At 35.9% G+C, this 13,239-nt stretch overlaps 2 protein-coding genes across 2 annotated transcripts in view; one reads left to right on the top strand and one right to left on the bottom strand.

Moving 5' to 3' along the window:
• Positions 1–5,200, bottom strand: part of LOC123563684 (WW domain-binding protein 11-like) — a 57,519-nt gene extending 52,319 nt beyond the window's left edge. The window contains exon 1 of the mRNA XM_053534733.1: positions 4,940–5,200. Coding sequence (XP_053390708.1) covers positions 4,940–5,003 — 64 coding nt within the window. The 5' untranslated portion in view covers positions 5,004–5,200. The remainder of the gene's footprint in view (positions 1–4,939) is intronic.
• A 126-nt stretch (positions 5,201–5,326) lies between these two features.
• Positions 5,327–13,239, top strand: part of LOC123563682 (exocyst complex component 7-like) — a 32,703-nt gene continuing 24,790 nt past the window's right edge. The window contains exons 1-6 of the mRNA XM_053534741.1: positions 5,327–5,484; positions 10,464–10,629; positions 11,184–11,268; positions 11,480–11,588; positions 11,874–11,991; positions 12,867–13,032. Coding sequence (XP_053390716.1) covers positions 5,416–5,484; positions 10,464–10,629; positions 11,184–11,268; positions 11,480–11,588; positions 11,874–11,991; positions 12,867–13,032 — 713 coding nt within the window. The 5' untranslated portion in view covers positions 5,327–5,415. The remainder of the gene's footprint in view (positions 5,485–10,463; positions 10,630–11,183; positions 11,269–11,479; positions 11,589–11,873; positions 11,992–12,866; positions 13,033–13,239) is intronic.

The raw sequence follows: 13,239 nt of genomic DNA, 5'->3' as shown, positions 1-13,239 counted from the left end.
ACAAATGATCTGTTTTGATGTCAGTCAGGTTCCAATGTACTGCCTGTACAGTAGACAGGGTAAAAAGTTTTGGGGTCCAAATTACAGGCACTTAATTTTGGAAAAGCACACATTACTCTTCTCCTCTTGCTTTCACATATATTGCATCCACGCGACGAGTGTAATGGCGGACATGTAAATACCGCAAGGTAGCCAAAATGAAATATTATAGTGTTTACACTAAATATTAACATGTTTTACTGCTAAGTTTAAACCATAAAATGATTCGATTCAGAATTATGATTTCATTGTTCAAGTATATTGTCTGATCATGTTTTTACTTAAATCTATCTTCACCACAGAAAAGGTCTTTACTAGTTTTGATGTAATGAGAGGGATTCTGCCCTATCACGAAAATATCTCAGAATCAGTTCTGACGTCAAATTACTTGGACTGGTCCCAGGGGTAAAAAGCTGCGCATTATACACCAGTGTTTACAGTAGTTGGTATAAGCTGGGACTAACTTGCAAAGACACAGGGAGACTGTTACACAGCCATACACTTCTGTGAAAAATGGAGTTTGCATGATAGTGTGTATATGCAACTAGCCCAACTGGGAAACAGGCTGATTCAGACCATGGCTGATTCGGTCCAGGCTGATTCGGACCAAATAATTTGGCTGAGTCGGACCACATACTTTAGTGTTTCCTGCAGGCCTTTTTAACATGGCGCAGCGCCATGCCCCGTTTGAAGTGCCGCCAAGGTGCCCTTCAAGCTGCCCGTTTGCGCCATGTGCCCTTTTATTTTATCAGGCTTTTGTATTTATCTTGAAAAGTGCCCTTTCAAAACCAGCCTGGATAGCCAATGTCCGCGGGGCATGTTCCGTGTATTGTACCGTCAATTAGCGGCTTTGATCAACAGGTCGACACGTGGGTGCATCAACCGTGAATGACCCTGATTAAGAACTGACAGGATTATGCAATCAATTACTGTTTTATGATTCTTTAATTGGAAACAGTAGATGAAAATTTGTTGTTTTTAGCACGTCGGCGGAGAAGCTACATTTAGCCTTTTTACGGAAGAGATGATTGAAAACAGTCAGTTAACACATGATTAAAGGATAATTATTTTAAAAGGTTGTAATCAATTAAAATGTAGATTGATTGTCGGACATTTTTGATGCGCTCATTAGGCCTTTAAAAATAAAATGTTGAATGTTTGCCCTTTGCCGATCGCCGACCAACCCATGAAAAATTACCAGACTCAAAATGTTTTACATCGATTTTATCTACAAGATATATTTTATTCCTTCACGGGTATCATTTATAAAAATAATACAAGATAAACATTTAAGCTTCAGAATGATACCAAATTCATTAAAATCGACAAATGTCTTGTTTAATAATTATGAAGTAGTACTTTCAAAAGCACATTCATGACGCGCCGACGCAGAAGTCGCCACCATCTTGAAAATTTGAAAACGTACATCGGTATGAAAATAACCGATAACCTAGCGATTAAGTTATAAAACCTGATCGAGATTTAAATGAATAAACTAAAAATGCAAGGCCCTAGTTTTGTTTTAGTAAATAATTTGTCAAAATAATTTTATAAGGCTGATATTTAAGTTGAAAGTGCACGGCCGCATTCAAGCAAGCCAAAATTTTGAATTATTATTCGCAATGAACCATAGGTATTCACATGTATGTTTATTTTACTAAATACTGTATGATTAGATAGAAAAAAAACCAGATTCTTAGTCAATCATTGATTCAAACTAGTGTATGTAGGCTGATCACTACCAAATAGAATGTAAGCCTCTGCAGGTCTAGTCACAAGTAGTCCAAATATAAATAGTACTAATCTTTTTTCCTTTCCTAGTGCATTTTCTCGGCAGCAACGTGCTTACTTTTACACTACCGCGTTTCAGTATGTATCACTTTGCATTCTAATGAAATCGGCATGTTCCTATGGCATGCTAGATAAAAATGGCGGCGTAAGAATTTAATGTCACGAAAAGAGAAATTGAAAGAAGCGAAAAATAGTAAATTTAGCGGGTTGTATTTAACGAACTGTAGTTTTCTTATATAAAAGTTAACACCCACTTTTCTTTTTGTTTTTAGCTCATCTGATTTTTTGAAAAAAAAATGATGAGTTATTGTCATCACTTGAGCGGTTGTCGGCGTCGGCGTCGGTGTCGGCGTCGGCATCTGCGTCGGCGTTGCCTGGTTAAGTTTTATGTTTAGGTCAGCTTTTCTCCTAAACTATCAAAGCTATTGCTTTGAAACTTGGAATACTTGTTCACCATCATAAGCTGACCTGTATAGCAAGAAACATAACTCCATCTTGCTTTTTGCAAGATTTATGGCCCCTTTTGTACTTAGAAAATATCAGATTTCTTGGTTAAGTTTTATGTTTAGGTCAACTTTTCTCCTAAACTATCAAAGCTTTTGCTTTGAAACTTGGAATACTTGTTCACCATCATAAGCAGACCCTGTACATCAAGAAACATAACTCCATCTTGCTTTTTGCAAGAATTATTGCCCCTTTTGGACTTAGAAAATCAGTTTTCTTGGTTAAGTTTTATGTTTAGGTCAGCTTTTATCCTAAACTATCAAAGCTATTCCTTTAAAACTTGCAACACTTGTTCACCATCATAAGCTGACCCTGTACAGCAAGAAACATAACTCCATCCTGCTTTTTGCAAGATTTATGGCCCTTTTGGACTTAGAAAATATCAGATTTCTTGGTTAAGTTTTATGTTTAGGTCAACTTTTTCTCTTAAACTATCAAAGCTATTGCTTTAAAACTTGCAACTCTTGTTCACCATCATAAGCTGACCCTGTACATCAAGAAACATAACTCTATCCTGCTTTTTGCAATAATTATTGCCCTTTTGGACTTAGAAAAATCATTTTCTTGGTTGAATATTATGTTTAAGTCTACTTTTCTCATAAACTATCAAAGCTATTGCTTTAAAACTTGCAACAGTTTTTCACCATCATAAGTGGACACTGTACATCAAGAAACATAACTCTATCCTGCTTTTTGCAAGAGTGATGGCCCTTTTTAGACTTAGAAAATCATGGGTAGGACAATATTTCTATTATACAAAAAAAATCAGATGAGCGTCAGCACCCGCAAGACGGTGCTCTTGTTCTAAAGTAGCGGTCTAGTTCTTTATGGGAATATAAGTGTCTGAAAATCTGATATGCTAGAAAATGTCGAAACACCGTTATGAAGTGAGTGGATTTTATATGGAATAAAGAACAGCTGGATTTAGTGGTGTTCAGCCTGTATCGCAGAAACTTGATAAAAATAGTGGCAGACGATCTAATCTAGCAAATTTCACAGCATGTACTTTTTACGTAGCATTCTACTTTTGTTTTCGTATGCCCAAAACAAAAGAAAACAACTTTCCATGTAGATTTGTCTTCTAAATCTTACTGACAACGAAAAACAATGGGTTTAATCAGCGATTTAGGTACACAGTCATTGATTACATGTAGATTTGATGAACTGCCTATGCTCTTAACGTAATTCAATGGTGAAATGGTATGTGATGATTGACAAAATAAAGTTGGGCATTGATAGTTGTTCAATAAAACTTGTTGCTTATTAAATTATCACCAGATATCTGTCTCTGAAAATGCAAGCCAGCACTTCATGTTGGTAACAAAATAAAAATGTTTGAAAGTATGGTAAACATTATCTAAGGAATAATACAAAATATCTACACCATATCTGAGATATGAAAAATTCTCAAATGCAATGTGAAAATAATATGTAAAATGGTGTCTGTAAAATGATGCCAGCAAGCGTACTTGGACAATGCCCTTTCAGTGCCAAACCGCGCAATAAAAGTGCCCTTTTTCAAGGGAAGCACCATGCCCCTTTTAGAGTCTGCAGGAAACACTATACTTTGAATAAAAGTAGATAATGACCATATATTTTGGCTGATTCGGCCCACAGATTTTGATTATAGAGTCAATAATGACCATATATTTTGGATAATTCAGCAAAGTTCAAGAAATAATGTCGATTATATGGGTTAACTTTAAGTAAGGACATAAAATATACAACGTACAAGCAGATAACAAGTTTTGACAAGCTAAATGCATCATTTATGCATCTAAATAGGCACTTTATCTATCTATAAATACTGCATGACACCCTTGCGAGTATTTTATGCAGGTGCGCGTCAGTGCTTAAGAGTTTGAAAGCAGGAATGTACAGGAGAAATAAAGTAATACATAAAGTATTTGTGAGAATTTGAGACAAAGCTGATAGTGCTAATAAAAAGACGAAATGTACAGTAAAAGGATTAAAAACAGCCTGGTCACTCAGAAGTCCTGGCCCAGTTTGGTTACCCCTTGCCTAAACTGGTCCAGGGTAGGTGCTTGAGCAATGTCAGCCGGCAAAGAATTCCAGAGAAAGATGGTAGCCGGGTAGAAAGAGAACTTGTAATAATTACAGGGTGTTTGAACTTGCAGGAAAGATAGGGAATGCATGTGTCTAGTCAGCTGGGTAGGAGGTAAAATATAAGATGGCACTGGCGCTGCAACCAGTCCATGGACAATCTTGTAAAACATCAGTAGCCTGGCATCATTTCTTCTGTTTGCATTAATTAATCAATTAATCTTTGCATCAGAAACTAAACTTAATTTTTATAAATGTTATTTTTACTTGTGATATTAATGTCAGGAAAACTTAAGCAATCTGGGCCAAATAAGCAAAGTAAATTTGGGCCGAATCAGCCATGTTCCGAGTCAGCCTGTATTCGCCCAACTGAAAGGAGTACAAAGCGGACAAAATAATTTATCGGTGTACTGGGTGGGGTACTGACACTACTGTACACAATCGAACACGCCTATTGTGTCAGAGTAGAAATGGCACAATACCGTGATATTGTCTAAACGTATTTGACATCAGTATAAAAAGACTACATGATACAACATACTGGCCTGATCCGTGGGGTTCATGTACTTCCCACTTTTGGTGGTGTTGATAGAACGTCGACCCATTTTAATTTTCTGATTGAACGTCTGTAAAAATCAGTCCCAAGAAACCTTGGGAAGTTTGAAAACAAGCTTATGTTTGGAACATGTATTGTGATACACCACTTTTCACTTAGATCTATAATGCATTTAAAGCTTTTAATTCAAAAATGTGCTTGCAAAATTTTGTAGACGTCCATATTGCCGTAAATCGTCAATTATCCCTTTGCGACCTGAATTATTTCATTTCAGTATAATAATTGTAATATTCTTATTTGTTTATTGTAGTGGAAAATTCATGTCATTCATTGATTTAATCTTTCCCTAACTTTTAAAAAATTTTTTTAGACTATTTTGCGACATGACTGCCGATTTACGTCATACCGGAAGTAGCTCAAAAACAAAATAAAAATTATTTTAGTTTTCTATATTTTTCATAATGGCAGATTTGTCAAATATGGAAGATATTGCATTACGTAAAACAGAGATAAATTCAAAACTTGAAAAGGTTGTCACACTTGTTAAATCAGTATTTTGTATGGAAATTTCCAATTATTTATTTCTTGGTAGACTCCCCAGTTCTGTATCGATACTGTAAGCTACCTCAGGCTCGGCTCAGCTCAGGGCTTTCCTTAGCTGGGCTTCATTCATACAAAAATGGGCTATCATGATTAGGGGTGTAACGATACCTCGAACTATCGATGCATTGCGATACTAAGTGTCCCAATAGCATGCATCGATAGAAAGGTCACGATCCAATAACAATCGCCGATAGTTCCTTCAACAATCGATAGTTTCGATAGTTTTGAAATTTTTGTAAATGCAGAAATAATTTATAATTTATAAACCAAGAAACAGAGCCAGCTTTCATTTGCGCCTCGGAAAATGTTTACGCCTCCATTGCAATCTACATCTATCTACATCTACATCTACAATAATTACCCTCACGGAATTAAACTACCATAAAGGACTGAGAAGTCAGTCTGGGAGATAATTAATAAATTTAGTTTCTTAGAAACTTTGATTAAATATATTTAAATAACCAGTTAATTTTAGATGAGAAAATATACTATGGACATGGAGAAAGAAGGCTATATACTTGTATTATACAGCAAACTGTTCGGTAGGGCCCTTCATTTAGTGCTGGTACACCTTAATCCGATCCGTTAATTTTCGTCTTTTTTGATGCGTTGGGTTACTAAACATGTTGACATTCGCAACAAAATGGCCGATTCGTTTGAGTATACCTTGCATATATAGGTTTATTGTTTTACTTATTTTTCCGAAGCCAAGGAAGGCAAGAAATATTTAATGTTAGAATTATTTCTGTCCGTCTCAGTTATACAAACATCTCAATGTGTGTTAACAGCAATCATAAACAGTGCCGTCTCTTACACTGTGTAACAATGCCAGTTGGTAGCTTTACTGTATAAAATATGATGGCCGATAACTATTGCAATAGTATCGCAATAGTAACCTACAATAGAATAGTATCGCAATAGTTTTTAAGCAATATCAATAGTATTGCAATAGTCAAAATTGGCCTCAATAGTCACCCCTAATCATGATCATGCGACCTGTACACTGAAATGCGCTGTGAAGTTTCGATCAGGCTATTTGGCATGTCCCGCAGTGAAACAAATTGATCATGCAAGTGCAACGTAATATGAATTAAGGCACTGCATAGCATGGGGATTTATCTTTTATGTATCTACTTATGAAGAAATATTCAACACTAAATAGAAAGTGAAACTTCGCTCTAAACAGTTTATATTTTGTGTCATCATACCTCTTACAGCGAATATCATACTTTGCAAAATTTACTGGAAGCTGTGACGGTGACGTCATTCATCGCGATTCGATTTTATTGTTTGTTTGCACTCCACTCAGAAACTTGACGGCCTTTACACTTCATGACTGTTTTAAAGTGTTTTTTCAGTTGCATGTACAGTTTTCATTACGAAAAAGAAATAAAAAGAATCATGTTGGCGCAGTTTACGGATTTCTACGACCGATTCGGGTTGATCCGATGTTCATGCTGACAACCAGTCTATGTTGTGTACATAAACCGGAACCGGAAAACATCGAAAAAATTGCCTCAGTATATGCAGACAACAAAGACGAATAACTATATACGGACGTTACCGTCTCGGGGATTTTCATCTCCGGCGCTTTGCGCCGTGGATAAATCCCTTATTAGAGAGGATTTGTCACACTACCGGTTCGTCTAACTTAATTTAATATAGTAGCTGCGAAGAGGTTTCAACAGCATTACAATACATAGTATATCGCTCCTTCTAATGTCTATCGCTCAATCATATTGCTCAGAGTTAAAGTACACATTAAAAAAATTGAAATCTGTGTTCATAATTTAAGTTATATCAATATATTTCCCAACAAATGCATAAATTAATTTTTATGAATGTTAAGATATCATAAAAGGATATGATAATTTAATTTAAAGGAAGATAATACATGTAGCATAATATTGATTTATTTAGAATTTACTTTGAAACAAAATTACTAAATTAATTTTCAAATATAGAAAAAAATATACGTACAAATAAAGTGTGAAATTATAAGGCACTTTTATAGTAGACAACATCCATGTAGGCACCCAGAGGCACATTATCTTTGCCACAAAAGACCAGTTACTTGTTGATGGAACATTCAAGATTGTAAAGGGGCCCTTCTGTCAACTGGTTACGATTCACGCCTCCGTCAAGAAGAAAGGAGAAGATGCCAAGCAAGTACCACTGGTGTAAATTCTAATGTCAAGAAGGACTACATTGAGATCTTGAACAGTATCCGTCGCTGACTGCAGCACACACTGGTTGAATGGTTTATGTTACACTTTGAAGCTGCTGCCTGGCAAGCTGGGAGGTATTCTGAGACTGCATATTGAAGGGGTGTGTGTTCCTCTGGAATCAGCGTGTATACAGGAAGATACTCGACACGCTTCTTAGTAGCAACTGCCTACAACACGAGAGGGGACAAGTTCCAGTTCCTGCGAAAAGTGATGTTCCTACCTTACCTCCCAAGCATCATTCGAACATCTCCAGCAGTAGGCATTAGAAGTAGACTTGCACCTTCTGACACACACGGAGAGCTATTTGATGCTTGGGACAAATATGAAAAAGACAACTTGACCACCACTCAGCTTCTTCAGACGTGCATAATAATAAGTGATGATAGTTACCTATCTGAGACTTTTTGTTGAGGCTTTGCTTAGCTTACGGCTCTATCTCAGAACCTTCATCAGGGCGGACTGATTTCACGTGATGATCGATGATCACGTGACAGGACCTTCCTATACACTGGAGGGAGGTCATAGCCTGTATTTTCGTTTAGCGAGGGGGCCCCCTTCATGATCTCAAGGGCTTCCCTGATCCTGCGCTGAGTCGTATTGCCTCTCTGCCCATGACTTTGATACTGTTCCATGAGACTCTGATAGACAAGATAAATGATAATGTAAACATTGTGTGTGTATAGAATTTGCATTGCATAAAATGATATATTAGATTAAAAACTGCTTGCATTACTTTCTTGTCTGAAAAATATATAATAATTGTGACAAGGTGAGCTTTTGTGATCGCGCAGTGTCTGTCGTCCGTGCGTGCGTAAACTTTTGCTTGTGACCACTCTAGAGGTCACATTTTTCATGGGATCTTTATAAAAATTGGTCAGAGTGTTCATCTTGATGATATCTAGGTCAGGTTTGAAACTGGGTCACATGCGATTAAAAGCTAGGTCAGTAGGTCTAGAAATAGAAAAACCTTGTGACCTCTCTAGAGGCCATACTTTTCAATGGATCTTCATGAAAATTGGTCAGAATGTTCACCTTGATGATATCTAGGTCAGATTTGAAACTGGGTCATGTGCCTACAAAAACAAGGTCAGTAGGTCAAATAGTAGAAAAACCTTGTGACCTCTCTAGGGGCCACATTTTTCATGGGATCTGTATGAATATTGGTCAGAATGTTCATCTTGATGATATCTAGGTCAAGTTCGAAACAGGGTCATGTGCTTCAAAAACTAGGTCAGTAGGTCTAAAAATAGAAAAACCTTTTGACCTCTCTAGAGGCCATATTTTTCATTGGATCTTCATGGAAATTGGTCTGAATGTTCACCTTGATGATATCTAAGTCAAGTTCAAAACTGGGTCATGTGGGGTCAAAAACTAGGTCAGTAGGTATATAAAAAAAATCCTTGTGACCTCTCTAGAGGCCATATTTTTCATGAGATCTTCATGAAAATTGATGAGAATGTTCACCTTGATGATATCTAGGTCAAGTTCAAAACTGGGTCACATGTCTTCAAATATTAGGTCATTAGGTTAAATAATAGAAAAACATTTTGACCTCTCTTGAGGCCATATTTTTCAATGGATCTTCATGAAAATTGGTCAGAATTTTTATCTTGATGATATCTAGATCAAGTTCAAAACTGGGTCACATGAGCTCAAAAACTAGGTCACTATGTCAAAAAATAGAAAAAACAACATCATACTCAGTTCAAAACTGGGTCATGTGGGGACAGGTGAGCTATTCCAGACCATCATGGTCCTCTTGTAATAAAATTATATAAAACAAAAAATATATATATATATAAATACTTTTTACGGGTCCGGGAATCAATCTCCCGATGAAAAAATATAAGATGGATACCAAAACTGCTCGGCCAGTGAGGAATTACTATTCGCAGCGTAAACGTGCATTGAATTAGATTTATGCTATTGTTTTGTTTGTTTACATTTCAAAACGCCTTATTACTGTGGGATACCTATAATTAAAATTCTTAAATTATGTCACCATTTTAAAGATTGCACATAACATTAAGTACACAATTGCCACATTAGCCTATAAATGAATAGATGTTTGTTCACACCTGTAGGCCCCTATATAATTAGAATAAACTACTATATAAATTAAGGCTGATGAACCCACTACCTGTTTTGTACAGAAAACTAAGTTAGACAAACAGGTATGTTGACGAATCCTCCAACACCCAACGCAACTAGACTGACAGAAACATGCATGAATCAGGCAAAATCAGTGTACAAGGGTACACAATCAAGCCCACATTTGACACTGACTTTTGTGCCTTTTAGTGCATTATAATTGAGCTGTGCCATGAGAAAACCAACATAGCGGCTTTGCGACCAGCATAGATCCAGACCAGCCTGCGCATCTGCGCAGTCTGGTCGGGATCCATGCTGTTCGCTTTCAAAGTCTATTGCAATTAGAGAAACTTTCAGCGAACAGCATGGATCCTGCTGGTCTGGATCCATGCTGGTCGCAAACCGACTATGTTGGTTTTCTCATGGCACGGCTCAAGTTAACATTAGAGTCCATGCCCAGCAAGCTGTCACAGTCCAGATTCTAAAATAAGGTCTTTTTCAAGTGATGAGGAATGCAGTCAGGATAATATAAAATGTTTAGTCTCTGTATCATTTATGAAAACAATATTTTTTTTATTTATGAACAGGAGATGAGTAACTTATCATTACTGAGAGATGCTTTGAAGAAGAGTAATACAAATACAGAAAACATGCTGAGTATTCTTACCAGTTTTGAAGGTCGTCTACGTAAACTGGAACAGACCATTGTACCTGTATATAATGAAACAGAAAATCTGAGAAGAAGACAAGAAAGTATCCTTTTTTTATACCAGATTTATATAGTGCCCTTTTCATGATATACACATTCAAAGGCGCTTTACATAGCGTATCTTTTGAAATGGAAAAGTTGTTTAACATGATGAAGAATCCAAAGGCTTGTTTTCAGTCTGTTATGTTGTGTTCAGTCTTGAAAGCAAAAAATTTGCGGAAAAGAATTTGCTTTTCTATAAACTCAACAAATTCTTCTGTGTAAACTTTAAACTATCTTTTTTAAGAGGTTCAGAAAGGTTTATTCTTGTGTGAAGTACAAATAAATAGTTAATGCGGAAAAATTAAAGGGAAAACTTGTTTTGGCTATCAAGAAGTACTGTAGATGCTTCAACTAGCTGGTCAGTAAATATGTAAAGAAGGAAGAAGAATAAGAAAAAAATGTAGCATAAACAGTGGTATTGAAATGAACAATATTTTATCATTTTAGGTACATTGTTTCAGGCAGAAATTGAAAAAAAATCTTTTCAGTAAATTTAAAAAAGTATAGTTTTTAAGCTATAGTCCAGCACAACATTATATCCTTATCTGGTATATAGATATAGACAAGACAATGACCACACTAGACCATGTTCTAGGATACTATCATATATCACAGGAAGCTGATATGATGATCAAAGATGGGTAAATACTTCATGATTCTAAAGTAAAAACTTCAAATTCAAAACAGCTTTATGCTTTTATCTACACTTGTAATTTTGTACACCGTTACATAAATATTGCTTTTATTCTCAGTTGTAAAGGAAACATTAAACTGGTTGATATAGTCTCCAGTCGATATGTACTGGTGATTTAGAGGAGTCCTCTAATAATGAACAAATTTATGATTTTTCAGACCAGAGATGCATGGGTTAGACAGATATCTTCAGCAAATGGACAAAATACTGGAAGCTTTGAACTATTTTAAGAAGAATAATCAGAATACAGTTGAACTGCGTGACGTGGTAAGATAACTATACACACTTGACCTGAAATATTAAAACAGATTTGAGTTGACAGGAATATGTTTTTCAGGTAAAATAATGTTCATATTTTGAAATACAAATATGCACATGAAAACAAATTCAAACTTTTTACTTATGCAAATATTGTTTCATTCCTCTGTTGTGCATTGAAACCTTCAAATAATTTTTAATAAAAGATCATTAGGCAATGGGCATTTCTTGTTAACACAGATATTTAGTACAAAGCATAGAGACAAACATACAGTGTGTGTTTTTTCATTGTAGGCTGCTCTATTTGAACAAGGCAAGGACTGTTTACAGGCTGAGTTTCAGACGTTGTTGGCTCGACATGGTCGTCCAGTTCCTCCTGTCTCAGTATTAGATCTCATTGGTGGGGATGAAGGTTCGTTTCTGACATGTTAAAACTGTATATAACTATATTCCTTTATTAAAAGGAAGTCAGTCCTTTATGATTGAATGGTCAAGATGGTTAACTTTGAATCACTTTCCCGTCACCATTTTGGGTTCAATTCTTTCTCAGATTGTCATGTAGGGAAGCAAACCAGATGGCTTGTGGAAAATCATGGCTATAGTTAGGTACCCATACCTGAAACAATTATCACAGGGGCACTTCGGGCCTACTCCTCAAAGTCACCATAATTTATTATGGACTGAATTGTGTTGGTGTGACAAGTTTAAAAATGCAGTTAAGTTTTTTTCTTGCCTACCTAGAGGGGAAAGTATACATTTGTCTAATAACATGCTAGGGATAGATATTCCTGTCTTTCCCAAGGGAAAACACCTAAAATGGCTTGCACTGAAGTGACGTCACACAGTACTAGCACTGTCATGACATAAAATATGTACTTACTGCCAGGTAACACCCAAATCAAGTTGTTATCAGGATCTATTTTTAATTTGGTTTGGCAATAATATCTAAAAATAATTTCTGCCTGTGAATAATGGCTGTTTTCCAACCCTCAGGACAGCATGGATAAAAAACTTGCTAATGTTTGGTTTTTCATTCCAGACTGTCCCTCATGTAGGGAAATACCATGTTTTATACAAGCAGGAATGTATAATCCTTATAGTCTTGCTTAAATCTTCATTTGAATGTTTTAGGAAAATCTGTGTACCTACTATTCTTCATTAATAGGGAATGATTAGAAACTTCCATAGATTTCATAAAGCTGAGTTAAACAGCAGAAGTATAAAAAACTGCAGTTTCTTTCCTTTAAATTGTGTAATTTACCAGTTACAAACATTGATGCTTGTCAGAGTTACAAGGTGACACATCAGATGTACAGATGGAACATCTCCCAGAGAAGGTTATAGAAGACCTCAGTGACATCAGTAAATGGTTGATCACCAATGGCAACACAACAGACTTCCTCAAGAACTACATAACAATGAGATCCAGCATGCTTATCAAGTCACTGACTGGGTAAGTTCTGGTCTGGTTTATTACTTGCAATTGTGTCAGAGGAACATACTAGTAGAAGTCTAAGTAGAGTTTTGTTTTCATTTCATTGATTTGTGTTTTGTGCTTCCTTAGTTACTGGTAAGTTTATTTGAATAATTAACGTTTATTTAAAAAGGAAACATAGAATTTTTTAGTAAGTGTCAATATATGTATGTTTCTTTGATTCAT

Source organism: Mercenaria mercenaria, chromosome 2, assembly GCF_021730395.1.
Source record: "Mercenaria mercenaria strain notata chromosome 2, MADL_Memer_1, whole genome shotgun sequence".
Lineage (NCBI taxonomy): Eukaryota > Metazoa > Mollusca > Bivalvia > Venerida > Veneridae > Mercenaria > Mercenaria mercenaria.
This window is presented reverse-complemented; position numbering and strand designations above follow the sequence as displayed.